Source organism: Bos grunniens, chromosome 15, assembly GCF_055505025.1.
Source record: "Bos grunniens cultivar Pamir isolate PY7600 chromosome 15, Bosgru_T2T1.0, whole genome shotgun sequence".
Classification (NCBI taxonomy): domain Eukaryota; kingdom Metazoa; phylum Chordata; class Mammalia; order Artiodactyla; family Bovidae; genus Bos; species Bos grunniens.
In genome coordinates this window covers 55559357-55577552 of record NC_141179.1, presented here as the reverse complement: position 1 = coordinate 55577552, position 18196 = coordinate 55559357, and the positions used below count along the sequence as shown (strand labels likewise).

Genomic DNA, 18196 nt, shown 5'->3' with positions numbered 1-18196 from the left:
CTTCTTGAGACTGGGGATCCTTGAGGCAGGGTTGTGTTTCCCCTCAGACTAGGTCTTTCCAAGGTAGGGCTATGTGTACTCCTGAAGCACGGCTTTGTCTTCTTTAGAGTGAGTCTGTCTGAGGCCAGGGCTGTGCCTCCCTCAGTTGCAGTTCCCTGAGGGAAGGCTGTCCTTCCCCTCAGACTGGATCTTCCTGGGAAAGGTCAGTGTCTACCCTCAGGCTGAGTTTCCCTGAGGGTAAGACTGTGAATCTTCTCAGACTGGTGCTCCCTGAGGCAGGGGTGTATCTCCCCTCAGACTAGGGATCCCTGAGAGCAAGGCTGCACATCCTATCAGACTGAAATTTCCTCACACAGGGCTATGTCTGTCCTGAAATGGCAAATCCCTCTGTCTAGATCTTCCTGAGGCAGGGCTGTGTATACTCTTGCCCTTTAACTTCCTGAGGCAAGACTGTGTCTCATCTGGACTGGGGATTTCCCATGGGAGGGGCTTCCCTGGTGGCTCAGAAGGTAAAGAATCTGACTGCAATGTAGACCTGGATTCGATCCCTGGGTTGGGAATATCCCCTGGAGAAGGGCATGGCAGCCCACTCCAGTATTCTTGCCTGAAGAATTCCATGGACAGAGAAGCCTGGCGGCTACAGTCCATGGGGTTGGAAAGAGTCAGACACAACTTAGCCACTAACACATTCTTTCTTCTCTGAGGGGATAGATGTGTCTCCTCTCAAAGTGGAACTCCCTGAGGCAGGGATGTGTCTCCTCTTAGACTGGGAATTCCTGGTACAGGCATATGTCTCTCCTCAGACTTGCCCTTGCTGAGGAAAGGTTGTGTCTCACCTCACTGGATCTCCCTGAAACAGACTTGTATCTCCCCTCAGATGAGGCTTCCCATTAGCAGTGTTGTCCTCCTCAGATTCAGTCTCCCTGAAACAAGGCTGTTCCTCCCCTTAAACTAGGTCTCACTGAGGAAAGGCTGTGTCTATCCTCAGATGAGGCTACCTGAGGCACAATATGTCTATGCTAACAATTTGGCACCCCGAGACAAGGTTGTTCTCCCTTGAGACTGGAAATCCCTGAAGTAGGACTATGCTTCTCCTCAGAGTGGGGCTCCCTGAGGCCGGGCTGTGTCTCCCTTTAGATTGGGGATCCCTGAGGGTATGTCTATGTTTCCCTCAACTTGACGTTCCCTGGCCTGTGTACTCCATCAGTGTGGAATTGCTGCAGCAAGGTTGTGTCTCCCTTCAGATGGTGCTCCTGGTGGAAGGCCAGTCTCTCCTCAGATTCAGGCTCCCTGAGGTTGGTCTGTGTTTCCCATTTGACTAGATCTGGTTGAGGAAAGGCTATTTCTCCCTGCAGAGCTAGGCTACCTGAGGCAGAGCTTGTCCACTCTCACACTTCAGCTTCCTGAGGCAGGATTGTATCTCATTTAAATTGGGACTCTCTGAGAGGAGGGTTGTGTCTCCTCTCATGGTGGAGCTCCCTGTGACAAGGCTGGGTTTCCACTCAGACTAGGTCTCCTTGAGGCAGGACTGTCTCCCCTCAGACAGGCCCTCCTGAAGGCAGGGCTATGTCTCCCCAAAGACTGGGGGTGCCAGAGGCAGTGTTGTTTATCCCCTGGACTGCACAACCTTGAGCCAGAGTTGTGTCCCCCCTGAGGAGGCTGTGTCTCCCCTAAAATGAGAGCTCTCTGAGGAAGGGTTGTGTCTCCCTTCAGACTGGAAATTCCTGAAACAGGGTATTGCTCTCATGATACTGCTGCTCCCTGAGGTATGGCTGTGTACCCCCTCATTTTGGGGTCCTTGGGGGCAAGATTGTGTCTCCAATGATATGGGCTCCCTGAGGGGCATGTAACTCCTCTTTATCAGGCTCCCTGAGACAAACCTCCCATTAGACAAGATCTGCCTGAGGAAAGTCAGTGTCTACTCTCACACTCTACTTCCTGAGGCAGGGCTCTGTTTCCTTTAGACTGGAGCTCTGAGCAGAGGGCTGTGTCTCCTCTCAGGATGGCTCCTTGATGCAAGGCTGTGTTTGCCCTCAGATTTGGACTCTGTTAGGCAAGACTGTGTCCACTCTCATAGTTTGGCTCCCTTAGGCAGGGTTGTATTTCCCCCTCAGACTGTAGCTTCCTAAGGCAGGGATATGAGTCTTCTAGAATAGGTTCCTCAGGCATGGTTGTGTCTCCCTTCAGACTGGGAGGGGGGTTCCCTGAGGGCAGGGCCATGTCTCCCTTCAGACTGTAGGTATGGGTGGTATCCAGGGATTTGGTTTATGCTTTTGAACTGTGGTGCTGGAGAAGACTCTTTAGAGTCCCTTGGATCGTGAGGAGATCAAACCAGTCAATCTTAAAGGAAATCAACCCTGAATACTCACTGGAAGGACTGATGCTGAAGCTGAAGCTCCAATACTTTGGCCACCTGATGCAAAGAACTGACTCATTGGAAAAGACCCTGATGTTGGGAAAGACTGAAGGTGGAAGGAAAAGAGGATGACAGAGGATGAGATGGTTGGATGGCATCACTGACTCAGGACATGAACTTGGACAAACTCTGGAAGATTATGAGGGACAGCAAAACCTGGCATGCTGCTGCAGTCCTTGGGGTTGTGAAGAGTCAGACACAACTTGGCAACCGAACAACAACAACAGAATCTGCAGGTAAGAGGGCTGCTCCTGAAGCCTCCCACTCGCGGTCAGGTGAATCAAAATGTATGTCATCTTGTTCTCTGCAGGTCACTTGGCCCATTGCTGCTTGTTTTGTCACAGGCCTGCAGTGGGCAATAATTTCAAACACTGTGCACGTAGGTTTTCTTCAAATGAAGTCCAGTGTCCTACCTGTGTCGATAGTGCCTGGGTTGAGAAACCTTCCTTGAGAGTTTCCTCAGTGTAGGAAGGACAGGAGGGCTCTGGATAAGACAAGCACAGAGCTCCTCAGCACTATTTATCTGCCATGGACAACTGTCAGCAGCTCCAGGTGCAAAGAGAGCCACACACTGCTTTTTCAAGGCCCTAGGGTGACTTGATGTCTCATGGAATCCATACAACCCAATTGTGTATATGACATCATTTCCACCCTACATATGAAGAAATGGAGGCTCAGAGAGACTGTGTAACTCATCCAACATCACACAGTGGTATGTTGCAGACCTGGTATTAGAAATTAATCCCTCTAGCTCCATAGGTCACACTGTATATAATTCTTCTCTCTTGTTTCCAGAGGGTAGTCACCTGCCCCTGCCTGATATCCTGCTGTGTCTTGACTGCCTTTCCATCTTATCTGGACAATAAACCATTCTTGCTGAGGGGCTTACATCCAAAGATTTAGTCTTTTGTAATATTGGGAAGGAGTTAAATTCACTCAGATCATTAAGTCTGCTTCAATGAGACGACTGATCCTTGAGACCACGGTCAGGTTTCCACAATGGCCGTGAGGTGCCCTGAGACAGTCAGAAATTAGGAGGCACTCAGAGTAGGAGGGTGCAGTGTGCTTACTAGATACATGAGGACACTAAGGAACTAACTGAGCAAGGCTCTGACCAAGGACACACAGCATCTGGAATTTGGGGCGGGATACATCATGAAAAGCAGTTCGTGCCTGTTTTTCTGCCTTACTTCTTACCCGAAGTTAATGCACAAACTTTAAAACCACTAAAAGAATTTGCTGTGTGTCCTTGGTCACACCTTTGTCCCTAATTTTCACAAGCCGAACAAAGTAAGTCGGGGTGCACAGATGCTCCCTTTACTTAGAGCTCCTATGATATGTCAGTGCCAGTGGTACAACTGTGAACTAACAGAAATTCCTGGCTTTCTCATGCTGACTGCCATAAATCTGGAGGAAGGAGACAGGATGCCAGCGGAAACAAGATGTCTAAGATTTTGTTTTAAATTTTATTTATTTATGTTTTTGTCATTACATTGTGAAGAACAAGAGCCCAGCTAGGTCTCTGCCCTTGGGCAAAATTGAAGTCTGTGTGGGCCATTCCTACTTTTAGAAAACCAGCTCTAGAGAATAAAACTGAATTGTTAATAGTGGTTCCTGGAGGGCAGGATTAGGGGAAATCTTTCACATTCCATACAAATTTTCTTTGGATGTGTTATAATATGGTGAACTAGTTTTGTAATTAGAAAAAAAATGTTAGGAAGGAACTCACACATGAGGCATCCTCTTGACCAAGAGACCTCCCCACATCCCACCACGCCCTCACCCTGAAGTGAAAGTGAAAGTTGCTCAGTCGTGTCCAACTCTTTGTGACCTGTATAGTCCATGGGATTCTCCAGGCCAGAATACTGGAGTGAGTAGCCTTTCCTTTCTCCAGCAGATCTTCCCAACCCAGGGATCGAACCCAGGTTTCCCGCATTGCAGGTAGATTCTTTACCAGCTGAGCTACCAGGGAAGCCCCCTACTTAGGCTCACCCTGGTATCCATGAATGTTTGTTGAATGAATGAAGGCAAGTGAATGAATGTTTGTTGAATGAATGAAACCTGAATACCCTCTCTGGGCTCACCCTTTAACTCCCGTCAGCAGGCTAAATCCTTGCTAGGGAGTCTTTTCAGTTCCTGAGGGAAGGAGACCCTTTCTTCCACCTCATAACACAAAGGGGAAAAAATGTAAAGCCCCACTTTACAGAAGCTCAAAGAGGGTATACGAGAGTAGGATGGGACCTGGTATTCAGTTCTAATATTTTGGCTACATCTTCCTCCCAGCATTCATTCATTCAACAAACATTCATGGACACCAGCTCTGTGTCCAGCACGAATCAGCTCCCCCCTAAATACCTGGTCTTTACTCCACTACTGGAAGCCCTTACTCTCCTCCAGCCTTTAAAGCTTACCATATGGGCCATTCTAACCGTCTCTGAGAAGGGGCACTTCTCTCCATCCCCGCCAGCCACTCTAGACCAGGGTAAGTCATCTTTCCTTAAAGAGCCTGATTGTGAATATTTATACTTTGAGGCTAAAGAGGCAACTTGGAGAATTTTATACAGACACGTGATCATTTAAAATGTGAAAATCATTTAAAATGTGAAAATCATTTAAAATGGCTCATGGAGTATATAGATATGAAAATGGCCAATGGGCTGGATTTTGACCATGGAACAATACTTAGGGACCCTTGATATAGACTGTTACTGCTCCCTGTCATCTGTCTACCTCCCACACCCCAAACACAACGAATCTCTCGGCTTCAACCACAGGACATGTACCACACAGATTGGACCACGTCCCTCCAGTACTTAAAGCCCTCCTGGGCTCCTCTGTGTCCCCAAGATAAGGGACGATGTACAAAGTCCTGCTCCTGGCACCAATTGGCCCACATCTCTTTTCTCAGCTCCCCGCTCCAGAGGATTCTCTGAGCTCTGCTGTGGTTGGAAACACCTGCTGGATTTTGTTGCTCTAGAGGTTATCTAAGCATTTGTGAGGGCTGGTGGGTGGGTGTCCAACTCAAACCAGCCCCAGTGTGCCCTGCCCTTAGGATGGGGGCCTCTTTCCTAGGAGAAATTTTTGAACTGACCTGAGTCCAGACTTTTGGATCCAGGTAAAGATGGAGGAAGAGAAGGACATTTGTCTCCTCAGGTAATGCTTTATAAGCCAAAGCATCTTTCTTTATCTGCTTGACTCTCACCATCACTTGGCAAGTGAAGCACTAAGTGTAGAGAAACCCTGTCTTCTTCACACATTCCCAGCTATTAATCTTGGCTGTAATAATTGTCTCCAACACCATCCATGTCCAGTGTTCTCCTCCATAAATATGCAGTAACAACCTCCGTCTAAAAATCCCTTGTCCCCACTATCTCCTCCACCTCCCCTCCTATGCCCAATGGATAAGCCGTCTGCATTCTACATCCTTCACTCCCATTCTGCCCTCCCTTCTCCAGACTTCAGACATCACTGTTCCATGGAACCGCCCTTAACAAGTTCACCAGTGGCCTCCATGCTGCTGAATCCAGTGGTCAATTCTCAGCTCTTATCTTGACTTCTCAGCAGCCTCAGACACAGTTGGTTCCTTTCTTCTTCTTGCAATCACTTGGCCTGTGAACACCACACTCTCCTGGTTTCCCTCCTGCCCCCCTGGCTGTCCCTGGGTCTCCACAGTCGCTCTTGTCCTTCAGCACGCCCCTGTCTGGCACACTTCTGTGTCCTTACTGCCTTTCTATCATATTTTGACAATAAGCCATTCTTGCCAAGGGGCTTACATACAAAGATTTAGTCTTTTTGTAATACTAGAAAGGAGTTAAATTCACTAAAATTATTGTTTTCTTCAATTAGGACTGACCTTTGAGTCTATGGTCAGTTTTCCACAATGGCCATGAAGTTTCCTTAATCAGAGAGTCAGAGGTTAACAGATACTCAGAGTAGGAGGGAGCAGTATGCTTACTGGATACATGGGGAAATTGAGATTCTGAATGGGGAAAGACTCTGTCCAAGGGCACATAGCATCCTGGAATTTGGGGTAAGATCCATCCTGAGAACCAGTTCAGGGCTTTCTGCTTTACTGCCTTATACAAAGCTAATGTACAAACTTTAAAACCACTAAAAGAACTTGCTATGTGTCTTTGGTCACACCTTTGTCCCTCTCCTGGTGACAGTCTTCTTACTGAAGAAGTGTTGGGCTAGATGTTTTCTAAGGACAAGACTTGATACCTGCACCTCCAAGCATGGCTGCTGAAGGTTTTATACCTCTAAGATATGTTAAGTGTGCTGCACTACATGGCCTACACATTTCCTCAAATCCTGTTCCTTCATCAGTCCTCATAGTGGTCTCACCTCACTGAAGTTGGAGAACCACAGCCAGACAGAAGCTGACTTGTCTCCTAGCCACATAGTTGTAGAAGCCTGTCTCCTGCCCCCGGCCCAGTATTCTGCTCACTGCTCATGGGGTCAAACATCCCCATGGACTCATGAGGACTATGGTTCTGACCACTCCCTAGCCAGCCCCATACTTACCGAGATGGGGAAATAGTCCTTCATGTACTTCCATATGACCTAGCATCTTACACTTTTGATGTACCTGTTCCCCTGCCTCAGCTTGGCTCAATCCAGGTACCACCAGATGGCATACAGGGTACTGATATCCAGAATCTTGTGAACAGAAGGGCTATGAAGACCACACTGCAGAGAATGGCTGGGAAGGGAAGCAGGAGCATTAGTGGTTAGCCGTGTGAAGGAACTAGCTCTCCCCATATGCCCAGCACCAACAGCACTGTCCTGCCCAGCCCTCACCCCAGGAGGAAGGAATCAGACTCTTTTGACTTCAAGGAAGAGGGAACACAGCCTGGGCAGCGTCACATTGGGAACCTGGATTTGAAGCCACGTAGATCTAATTTCAAACTCACTTGTTTCTACTGCACAAGGCTGCTTATTCACTCCAGTCTTCCCTTCCATCTCACTCTGTCTAGTTAAGTAATCTATATTCACCAGATGCTTAATAAATGACTAGGGGAGTTGTGATTGGATTAATTGTTTCTAGTTTCCACTGCTGGGATCTCAGAAAAAAGGAAACATTCTTTCTGCCCAGCCCCTTTCTACCTACCCTCAGTCCATCTTTCCATAGATAAATCCCACCAGATCTCCCCTCTAATTCAACTTCTCATAACTTTGAAGCACAATCCAAGCAGCTCAGCCTGGCATTCAGGCTCCTCACAGCTGGCCTGAATCCCTCTTGCTCCAGCCTTACCGACCCACATGCACCCTGGACTCTTGGCCACACTAAGCTACTCAGTGTTCCTACAACACCCTGAGCTCCTTCAACCTCTTAGTATTTGCTTCTGCACTTTCCTCTGCCTGCCCTGCCCTTTCCTGCTGAATGAGGGAAAGAGAAAGAAACCAGCCTGTCACTGGCCTGTAGCCAGGACTGAAGCAGGGCTACAATCAGGCCCAGTGAGGAATTTCCCTTTGACCTATGACTCTGGGTCCCTACCACAGGCTAATCCCAGCTTCCTCTCACAGGTGGGGGTCTGTGGGGCTGAAACTAATTTGATGTCGGTGGAACCTCATTCTCAGGGAACATTGCTCCCCCTTAAACCCACTCACTCCACTCAACACCATACACTCATACTCTTAAAGAAGGTCAGTTTCCACTTTTACACCATCTGAAAGTAGAACAGACTGTGCTGTCATTCCTGGTAGGCTTCCAGGAAGAGGGGACGTTTGACTCAATTTAAATAGTAGTAAGATTCATAAGCCAGACAAAGTAGGCTGAAGCTCACAGATGCTCACTTTACACAGAGCTCCTACGATGCATCAGGTGCTGGTGGTGCAACTGTAGATGGGCAGAAATTCCTGGCCTTCTCAAGCTGACTCCCACAAATCTGGAGGAAGGAGGTAAAATGTCACTGGAGACAAAATGTGCAGCTTTTGACCTGAATTGTATTTATTTATTTTGTCACCACAGTGAGAAAAGTCAAAGTCACTCAGTCATGTCTGACTCTTTGGGACCCATGTATAGTCCATGGAATTCTCCAGGCCAGAATACTGGAGTGGGTAGCCTTTCCCTTCTCCAGGGAATCTTTCCAACCCAGGGATCAAACCCAGGTCTCCCACATCACAGATAGATTCTTTACCAACTGAGCCACAAGGGAAGCCCAAGATAAAGAGCCTTGTTAGGTCTCTGCCCTTAGGCAAAATCAAGTCTGTGTGGGCCACTCCCACTTTCAGAAAACCAGCTCTAGAGAATAAAACCAAGTTGTTAATAATGGGGAAAACTTTCAGTTTTAGGACAAACATTTTGTTTAGATGTGTTACAAGAGCATGTGTTAGTTTTTTATTTAGAAAAAAAAAATGTTAGGAAAAACCCACATGCAGGGCATTCCCCCTTGACCAAAAGACCCCCGGTCCCCTGCCCCAACCTTGCCCTCACACTGGGCTCACCCTTTAACTCCTGTCAGCAGGCAAAATCCTAACTTGGGAGTCTTTCAGTCCTGAGGAAGGGAGACCCACTTCTTTTATCTCATAACACCAAAGGGGAAAAATGTAAAACTTTCCCTTACAGAGGCCCAGAGAGGGTATGCAGGTTGGCTAAACTCACACAGCAAGCTGGTAGGATGGAACCTGGCATTCAATTCTACTATTTTGGCTCCATTGTGCATTAAACATTCATTTATTCAATAAACATTTATCAACACCAATCTTCTAGGAGCTGGAGATGCAACTGAGAACAAGACCAACTATTTGAAAGGAGCTTACCTTCCTGTGTGAGTGTGTAAATTATAAAGGAGAGGAAAGGAAACAGTAAACAAAAAATAACCCACTGGAAAGTATTTGTTTCTGGGCCCTGAGTCCTTGGTGACAGTCTTAGTTGACTTTTCCAGCCACTTCTTTTCCTCTCCCCTAAATGCCTGCTCTATGTCCAGTGTGAACCAGCTGTTTAATGTATGTATTCTGTTAGCTTCTGCACTGGAAGCCCTTAGTCTCCTGTAGCCTAAAAGTCCTATCTTGTGGACCCATCTCCTAACTTTCTCAGGAAAGGGGCACCTTCTGTCCAAAGTGCCAGTCTCCCTATTCCAGGGGAAGTAATCTTTTCTTAAAGATCCTGCTTAAAGATATTTATACTATGACAATAAAGAGGCAACTTGGAGAATATCACATAAACACATGACCATTTAAAAATGTAAAATGTAAACATGCTCACACCTTTGACCCACCAGGGCCTTGCTGTGTGGGCATCTCAGCCTGTGTCCTCCAGGCAGACAACCTCCTGCAACACCCACAGCACTGGGGTTGCCTAGTCCAATCCCTGAGGGCTCGTGGGCTGTTGCTGTGGTAGTGCCTGCAATACACCCTGAGTTACTTCACTCCAGGTGTCACGCCATCCTATGGAGTGTGAGCTGGACTTAGGGCCTTGCATGGAACTGATAAAGTGAGGTAGAATTCATGGCGAGTGACTCAGAGACTAGGTTGTAGAAGGTATGTGGTTTCTGTGTGTGTGCGCGCGCGCGTGTTAGTCTCCTTCTAGAACTCTTGCTCCATCTACTTTGTGACTGGCTTGCTCTGGAGAGTCCTGGTGAGTAGCACTGGGCAGTGTGTTGGAGAGGCCCACATGCCGGGCTCTGAAGCCTTCTGCCAGCAACTGCATGGAAGAGCTTGGGAGTGGATCCTCCAGCCCCACTCTAAGCTCTGCAACTGTCCCCTCCTGGAGCAGGTTGACAGCCTCCTCCTGGGTGAACTGAATTGGAACCTTCAGGTGCTTCCAGTTCCCTGGGGACATAGTTGACGACTCACCTACTTATTGTCTTGGCTTCTTCACTCCAAGCTAGCCTACAATATGAGTAACTAACTGGTTGGATGGCATCACAGACTCAATGGACATGAGTTTGAGTAAGCTCTGGGAGTTGATGATGGACAGGGAAGCCTGGTGTGCTGCAGTCCATGGGGTTGCAAAGAGTCAGACACGACTGAGAGACTAAAATGAACTGAACTGTGATATAGGACACTGGGCTGGGAGAGCAGGTTTTCAGGTTAAGGGAAGCGCGCTGACATCTGACAAGAAGTGGACTTCAGTTATATATTTTGGCCATGTCATGCAGTATATGGGATCTTATTTCCCTGCATGCACATGTACCAAGTCGCTTCAGTCAAGTTTGATTCCTTGTGATGCTGTGGGTTGTAGCCTGCCAGGCTCCTCTGTCCATGGGGTTCTCCAGGATATAAGAATACTGGAGTGGGTTACATGCCCTCAGCCAGGGGATCTTTCTGACCCAGAGATTGAACCCATCTCTTGCTTCTCCTACATTGGCAGGTGGGTTCTCTACCACTAGCACCACCTGGGAAGGCCCTTAGATCCCTGACCAAGGATATAATCCCAGTTCCCTACATCCCTGCATTAGAAACATGAAATCTTAATCACTGGACCTCCAGAAAAGTCCCAGGAGGTGACCTTTGATTGGCCAAATTGAGGAGATAAGGAGTCAAAAGAAAGAGATCAGCAGTTTCCAGGACACTGCAGGTGGGAGAGCAGGAACTCTGAGAATAACCATCCAACCATCCACAGAGATGTGGACATAACAAATCCTTGCCCTCTTTAGCCACTAATGTCTGCACCAGTTCAATATCCAGTACTAGAAAACTGCAGTGGGCAGGTACTTCTCTCTTGGCAAATCTTGCCCATCCTTCATGGTCCTGCCCACTTGCCACTTCCTCCCTCTTCCTTGGTGGAAACCATCACTCCCCCTCTCAACCACACTGCTCTTGATTTCTGCCTCTCTTGAGACCCTATAGCACCCACCTTTTAGGGTCAGAAGATGTCATCATGAGATGTTGGGCACATTTACAACCAGAATCTAATTACATCTACTCCCCATCACTCCTCACAGGCCATAGAATGATCAATGATCTCAAAATATTATTTTTCCCACTCATAAATCCAAGCTATGAATTGTGATGCTTTTTTCTCTGAAAACAAAACTGAGGTTTAAAAAGGATCTGACTTGCAAAGTCACTGAAAAGGGCTGGCCCAGGCTTAGACCCAAATTTACATTCATAAAATAATCCCACCTCCATTTGTACATATTGGCGTGATTAGCTTCTGGAAGGAAAAGAACTTGCTTTCCTACTCTAGACGTGAGAGTTCACAGTACTGGCCCTACCCTACCATCCTGTCCCTCACTCATGATGTGTGTCGCAGACCCAGTGACTCAGAATTCGTCTCATCAGAGGCATGTCCCTGTCTGCCCTGCTTGCGGTCACAGAACACTCACTCCTCATGTTCCTTCTCTGGCTGGTCTGCCCTGTGTCTGCACATAGCCTCCCCCTTGTCTCCCACAGAACAGGGCAGAGGTGGTAAGTTGGAGCTGACTGGTCAGGGAGGAATAGGTAACATGCCACTCTCTGGCCCATCTGAGCCACCATCTGGGAAGGGGACACAGGGCAGCAGGGCTGCAGGGCCAGACTGGGATTAAATGGGAGGCTTTGACCAGTGCTCCCAGTTGGGGATTAGGGTGGAGGAAAAGAAGACTGAATCAATCCTTTCATTGATGAATTGACATTTATGGAGCTCCTTTCTATGTCAAGGTCAAGGCTGAAGTTACAAATGAGGAGTAGTGGCCACATCGTGGAGCTCTCAGCCCATGTGACATCACAGTTGAGGTCAGAGGTCATCACAGTCCCTTGGGGAAACTGAGGCTCAGACAGAGGGTGAAGAGGTCTGCCCCTGGTCACTCAATCCAGTGACAGAGCTCAAGCCTCTTTCCCTACTTCCCGGCCCTTCTGGCTGGCACTCGGGCTCAGAGGATTCAGAAACTCAAAAGTGCAAGGATAAGTCAGGGGGGTGTGGCCTCACCCTCCTCTTCATCTCAGGGAGGGAGGAGCTGAGACAGGCAGGTTGCAGGATGGAGGCGCTTGTATGAGAAAGAATTGCAGCTGGGGGCTGCTTCTGTGCTGTCACTCAAGGCAAAGGAAAAGAAACCTGCCAAATGGAGCTGCTCTTGTCCTGCCCATTGAGTGACAGGACCACAGAGGATGGAGAAATAGACATCATTCTCTCCAAGCATCTCTTCCATTTCTCAAGTGGGCAGAACCAAGGAGAGGGCCCACTACAGAGGAGTCAGTGCAGGAGAGCAAATCACTGATGCCAGAGTCTGGTCTCCTTTGCCACAGAACTAGCTGTGACCCAGGGCCTGGCATGGGGTGGAGATGCAAGAATCAGTGAAGGCTCTGGAGATGTGTTCAACAGACACCTCCAGGAAACCTTCTGGGATCACAGCACCTCCCTCCATCCTCCCTAATGCCAGCCCTGCCCTTTGGGGCAGCCCCTCCTCTGGAGAGGTACTCAGCATAACTCCAAATGTTGGTCTTTTGGGACATTGTACTTGAGCTTGTGGGCTTCGAAGATGTTGCTCAGCTCCTTCATGTAGCGCTGGTGCAGCCTGTCCACCTCCTCCTGGGAGGGATGTGGTGTCTTCTGCACTTCGATGGGCTTCCCCACTGCAAGACACAGAGCTGAGTGGTGGCCCAGAGCAAGGAGAAATGTCTGAATAGCTGAAGAGATCCTGCTAAGTCCATGCACTAAAGCCCATGCCCATTATTTAAAGGAAAATTCCTCAGGCTCTCATTCACAGCCTGCTGATTGCTATTTTATGCACAATACTAACAGACTTGGAATTCCCTTCTCTTGTATTCACCTTCTCCGATTCTCCTTTCAGAATCAAACCCTCCTCTCTGGCATAATAAAAGTCAAGTAGATTCTGATTCAAGTTTCAACATCCTTACTCAAGGGCAGGGTGATCTTTTGGAAGTGATTTACTTTCTCTGAGTCTACATTCACCATTGATAAAATGGGGATGATAGTCCCTGCCTCAAAAGTTGTTGGGAAAACTGAGCAGTTGCTTGTAAGGAGCCAGTGCAGTCCCTGCCACACAGTAGGTGCTCAGAAATCAGCAGTGGAGAATGGTCTGTTTATCTTAGTTAGAGTTCCCTCCCCAGACTGCTTTACATTGACCTGTGTGTCTGTTTCTCAATCTAGAACATGAGTTCCATGAGATCAAGAATGTGTCTGGCCTTTGTCCACATCCCTTTGAAGCACAAGCCCAAGCCCCTTGTTGTGCAGCCCTTCCCCTCCCAGCCCAGGTCTAGGCTCACCAACAGTGGTGATGGGCCGGCGGTAGGGCATAAAACCAAAGCTGTACTGGAAGACTCCACGGCCATAGAAGAGCGGGATGGAGAATCTCGTGGTCTTTAGAAGTTGGTCCTGGAACCAGTGCAGCCAGGAGCCAGGAGAGTTCTCAACCTGGTCAAATATGTCATTCTCCCCAAAGGAGAAGATCGGCACCAGAGCTGCCCTAGAGGGAGACAGGAGAGAGGGCGTGTGGAGGGGCAAGAAGGCACAAGCTGGTCACCCAACTTCCCTCAGGGACCTATGAACAGAAACTCAAGCACAGGACAGAGCCCTGGACCAAAAGTAGGAGGCCTCAGGTGTCTCCCAGACCTGCCATGGTTTATGATTTCAGGCAGGTCATGGCTCCTCTGAGGGCCACCAACTGGCAGTGGGATTGTTACCGAGTACAAGCTCTGCTTGCTGAAAGATAGGCCAATGAATCTGAGATGTACTGTTGGGATGAGGAATTGACTTTTTCAGGAGCTGGCTGACTGAGAAGATGGCAGGCTAGCACCTCAAAATAACCATCTTGTCAGGGCCTGGTTGCCAGGTTCTTTTATGGATCAGAGATGGGGAGGAGGTGAGGAAACAAAGTAGAAATACTATTTGATCCTTGCAAACATCCCCTAGAATGGTAAATTTCAGGTAGGGGAATGTGTTAGCTTCACTTGCTTGCAATCCTTCACAGGTGGGTGGCCCAGGTTATCTCCCTTAGGCAGGCCATTATGTGGGCCTACACTAACAAAGTGTAGTTTTCATTCCAATCCCAAAGAAAGGCAATGCCAAGGAATGTTAAAACTACCACACAATTGCACTCATCTCACACACTAGCAAAGTAATGCTAGCTAGAGGATGGATGGCACGCCGACTTAATGGACATGAGTTTGAACAAGCTCTGGGAGTTTGTGATAGACAGGGAAGCCTGGCTTGCTGCAACCCATGGGATCGCAAAGGGTTGAACACAACTGAGTGACTTAACTGAACACCAACAAAAGCTGCAAGATGAGGGTCTAAGGCACAGAAGCAGATCCAGCATAAATTCAAAATTAACCCTTCCCAGTTACATGACAGGGAGACCAGAATACTGCCGAGAAACATCACAGGTATAAAACAACTGCAAAATTTCTGGAAAAATATCTTCGGCTCTGGCTTGTTTCTATTCTTCACAGATGTTTCAAGATGAGAGACAGCTCTAAGCTATGCCCCAAACTCCATTCCCCAAATTCCCTAGGTCTCAAATGTAACACAAGCTTTCAGCAATATAATCCATGAGACTTAATGCTTTAGTCACAAAATCTTTCTTCTAGAATCATCTCTGGGTATTTGAGCATGAAACAGTACATCGGTCACCAAGACAGACTCTTCATTGTCAGTGGATTGTGACTCTCCTTGCCAAAATAGAATCTGCATTTGCCTCGGCAGTCTTGCCTCCAAAATACAATCCTTGCCAATCTCCAGCTAAACTCTGAACCCTCTTCCTGATACCCATGTATCAGGGCGAGCCTGATGAAGCCTTTGCGGTTCCGCAGGACCAGCTTGTAGGCTCCAGGCCTGCCATTCAGTGCTTCCTTGACGCCCCCAACAATGATGAACAGCAGGTTGCCACCTCCTTTCCTGCTCAGAATGTGAGCAGCACTCTCCTTGTCTGCTGAGACCAGCCCTGGGGAGAAAGGAAGATAGTCACATACAGTGTAAAGGAGGCAAGGATGGTTCAGGAGTATGTGGCCTGGGTTCTACTCTAGACCTCAGCTGGGAGTTCCCTGATGACAAGCACTGAGTGTTATCCCTTTGCCCAACTCTCTCGCCACGGTCATCACTGAGCACAGAACTGTGGGAAATGCTTCTTTGGGTCTTATCTCCTTGTCTACCACACATTCACTTGGAAGAAATACAGAACATTTGACCACCCTCCTTAAAATCCCTCGTCATGCCTTCAGCCCTCACAAAATTCCTGGGATACCTGGAGTAGGAGGACCCACCCACTGACATGATGTAATCCCTGAAGAAAGGGAACCAGAACCACATGTTCAGCATCATCAAATGTGAGCAGATGCCTGGGAAAACTGAGAAGCCCATGCCCTCCGTGCACAAGTTGGTAAAAGCTCCAATCACCCCCATTCCATGAGGGTGGAAGCCAGTGAGGTAGTTCTGGGAGGGGTCCAGCTCAGTGGTCTTGACCAGCTGAAGGAACAGCAATCTGGTGAATCAGAGCTTCATCTTGTGCCCTTGCTGGTCCACCTGCTGACTTTCTGTGCTGACCTCTTTTATGTGCTCCTTGTGCCCAAGTGCTTTCTCACACCCATGTGAGTGTCCTGAGATTAGGGACAGCCTGTCTGAATATCCTTGTTCCTGTTGCAGGCCTGGAGCAGAGGAGATGCTCTGGGAGAACATGGAATGAAGAGGGAGAGAATGGACCCATGAATGGATGAAGCTGATACAGCCTACAAGGGGAGGAAGAGCCCCTGCACAAGGCAGAGGCAAGACTCCTGGGAGGGTGACGGGGACACAAACCCCTGTGCCACATGAAGGGAGACTTTATCCCAGGCAGAGCCCGCACAGAATGAAGGAACCATCGCAGGAGGGGGTGAGCATCTCTCCAAGAACAGTGGCAGCTGGAGTTCAGTCCTGGGTGGAGGGCTGACACCTGAATCCCTGTGACTCAGTGTAAGAGACCCCAGTGTGCTGTGAAGTGGGGGCAGAGAAGAGGGGCACAAGTCCCTAGTGATGGGAGGGGAGGGCTCAGGGAGGTATCCTGCCAAGTCTGCAGCACTTCCTAACACCTGGTCACAGCCTGCCCGCAGCACTGCATCCCTGCTCAGGCTTTGGTCTGGGTAGATACTGCTGCTCCAGGATATGAAATCTTCCCATAGAAACCCAGCTCCTGGACTGAACTTCAGCATGAGGTGGAGGCAGCTTTTCCTGGGGAAAATATTACCTGATTCTCCACCAGTAGCTGCTCAGGAAGCCCATTGGGTGTGTTTAGCAAGCTCCAATGCTCAGACATAGTCTCTTAATTTCACTAGAAACTACCATTAGGTGGCAGCTCTAGAGTAAGAGTCATAGAGTGCAAAGACTTGTGATGTGGAGTAGCTGCAGTAGAGTTGTTAGGACAAGGAATGTCGCTTGCTGCGTTCAAGCCAGCAGACACTGTAGCTGCCACTGACTATGGGGCTTGAAAGGAATTCAGGATGGAGGAAGATAGGATACTGGTCATAGACAGTGAGGATGCACATCAAAGGAACAATTGCAGTGAGCCCAGATTTTGCATCTCTCCATGTGTAGAAAACCATTAATATCATTACTGAGTTTGCTCTTTGACTGGCATTAATCTTCTGATGATTAACTACATGCTTTTTTTTTTCCTCAGCAAAACCCTGTAAATCCTGACTTCTCCCTTGCCTTTTGGAACAGCTCCTCAGAGATTACTGAGAGGCTATCTCCTGACTACTGTCCTTAGTAAGGTCTCAGAACAAAGCCCCTCATAACTTTTAGGTTGTGCATATCTTTTCAGTAGACAGCAGAGACTCCCTGGCCCCCTACCTCCTGCCACCTTAAGATTTCTGCAAGGCCTGTTCTTCAGGTATGTGGATGACTTGGGAGTTCTTTACCAGTCACAGTGCCACCTGCAGACCTCAGTCCAGGACAGAGGCATCAAATTACATGTCATCTCTCCCTCTGTTTTCTCTGCCTTCTGCAGGTGCTGATGCCAAAGGCCTGCACTGGCCAACAATCCCAAACACTGTGCAGGTGGAATTGTTGCAAATCAGGTTCATTTTCCCAAAATTTCAGTAGTGCCCAACTGACAAAACCTCCAGGGGAGATAGATACCTAGCTAGAGGAGGGACAGAAGAGATGTAGATGAGACAGACACAGAGCCATGCCACACAATTTTTCTGCCAGAGATGCAGTTGACAGCAGCTCCAGGTGTGAAATAGAGCCAGAGAGCAGCTCCAAGTGTGAAAAGAGAGCCAGATGCTGTCCTTAGAAGCCCCAGGATCACCTGATGTCTTATGGAATCCACACAACCCAATGAGGTATGTGGCAGCATTCCCACTTTACACATGAAGAAATCGAGGCTCAGAGAGCATGTGTAACTCACCTAAAGTCATACAGCTGGCATGTTGCAGACCCTGTATTAGAACCTTTGATGTCCACCTTCAGACATCGAATACGCGTCTTCAGACATCAAATACGCAGAAGACTATACATTCTTCTCTCCTGTGTCCTAAGGAAAGCCACTTGTCCCTGCCTGGCACTTCTCTGTGTCCCAAATGCACTCCCCTTCCTGTCCCCACTGGACAATTAACCATCACAGCTGCTTACATCCAAGGGTTTAGTCTGTCTGAGATTTAGGAAAGGAACCAAAGATCTGTTCACTCAAATTCAGGGGGCTGTATCACTAAGGACTGATACATGGGGCCAGAGTAAGTATCAAAAATCAACATGAGGTACCCAGGAGGAGCTAAGATGGCGGAGGAGTAGGACGGGGAGAACACTTTCTCCCCCACAAATTCATCAGAAGAACATTTAAACGCTGAATAAATTCCACAAAACAACTCTGAATGCCGGCAGAGGACATCAGGCACCCAGAAAAGCAACCCAAGTCTTCGAAA

The 18196-nt window shown here is 48.3% G+C and overlaps 1 protein-coding gene across 1 annotated transcript; it reads right to left on the bottom strand.

Annotated features, from left to right (window-relative positions):
* Positions 1–11956: 11956 nt before the first annotated feature.
* On the bottom strand, positions 11957–16587 carry LOC147358295 (2-acylglycerol O-acyltransferase 2-like). Its single transcript, XM_086338187.1, has 5 exons — positions 16519–16587; positions 15563–15764; positions 15069–15243; positions 13568–13767; positions 11957–12913 (listed from the first exon to the last, which is right to left on the bottom strand). Exons 1-5 carry the CDS (start codon positions 16585–16587, stop codon positions 12759–12761), a joined length of 801 nt encoding a protein of 266 aa, XP_086194313.1. The 3' UTR covers positions 11957–12758.
* Between the last annotated feature and the right edge of the window lie 1609 nt (positions 16588–18196).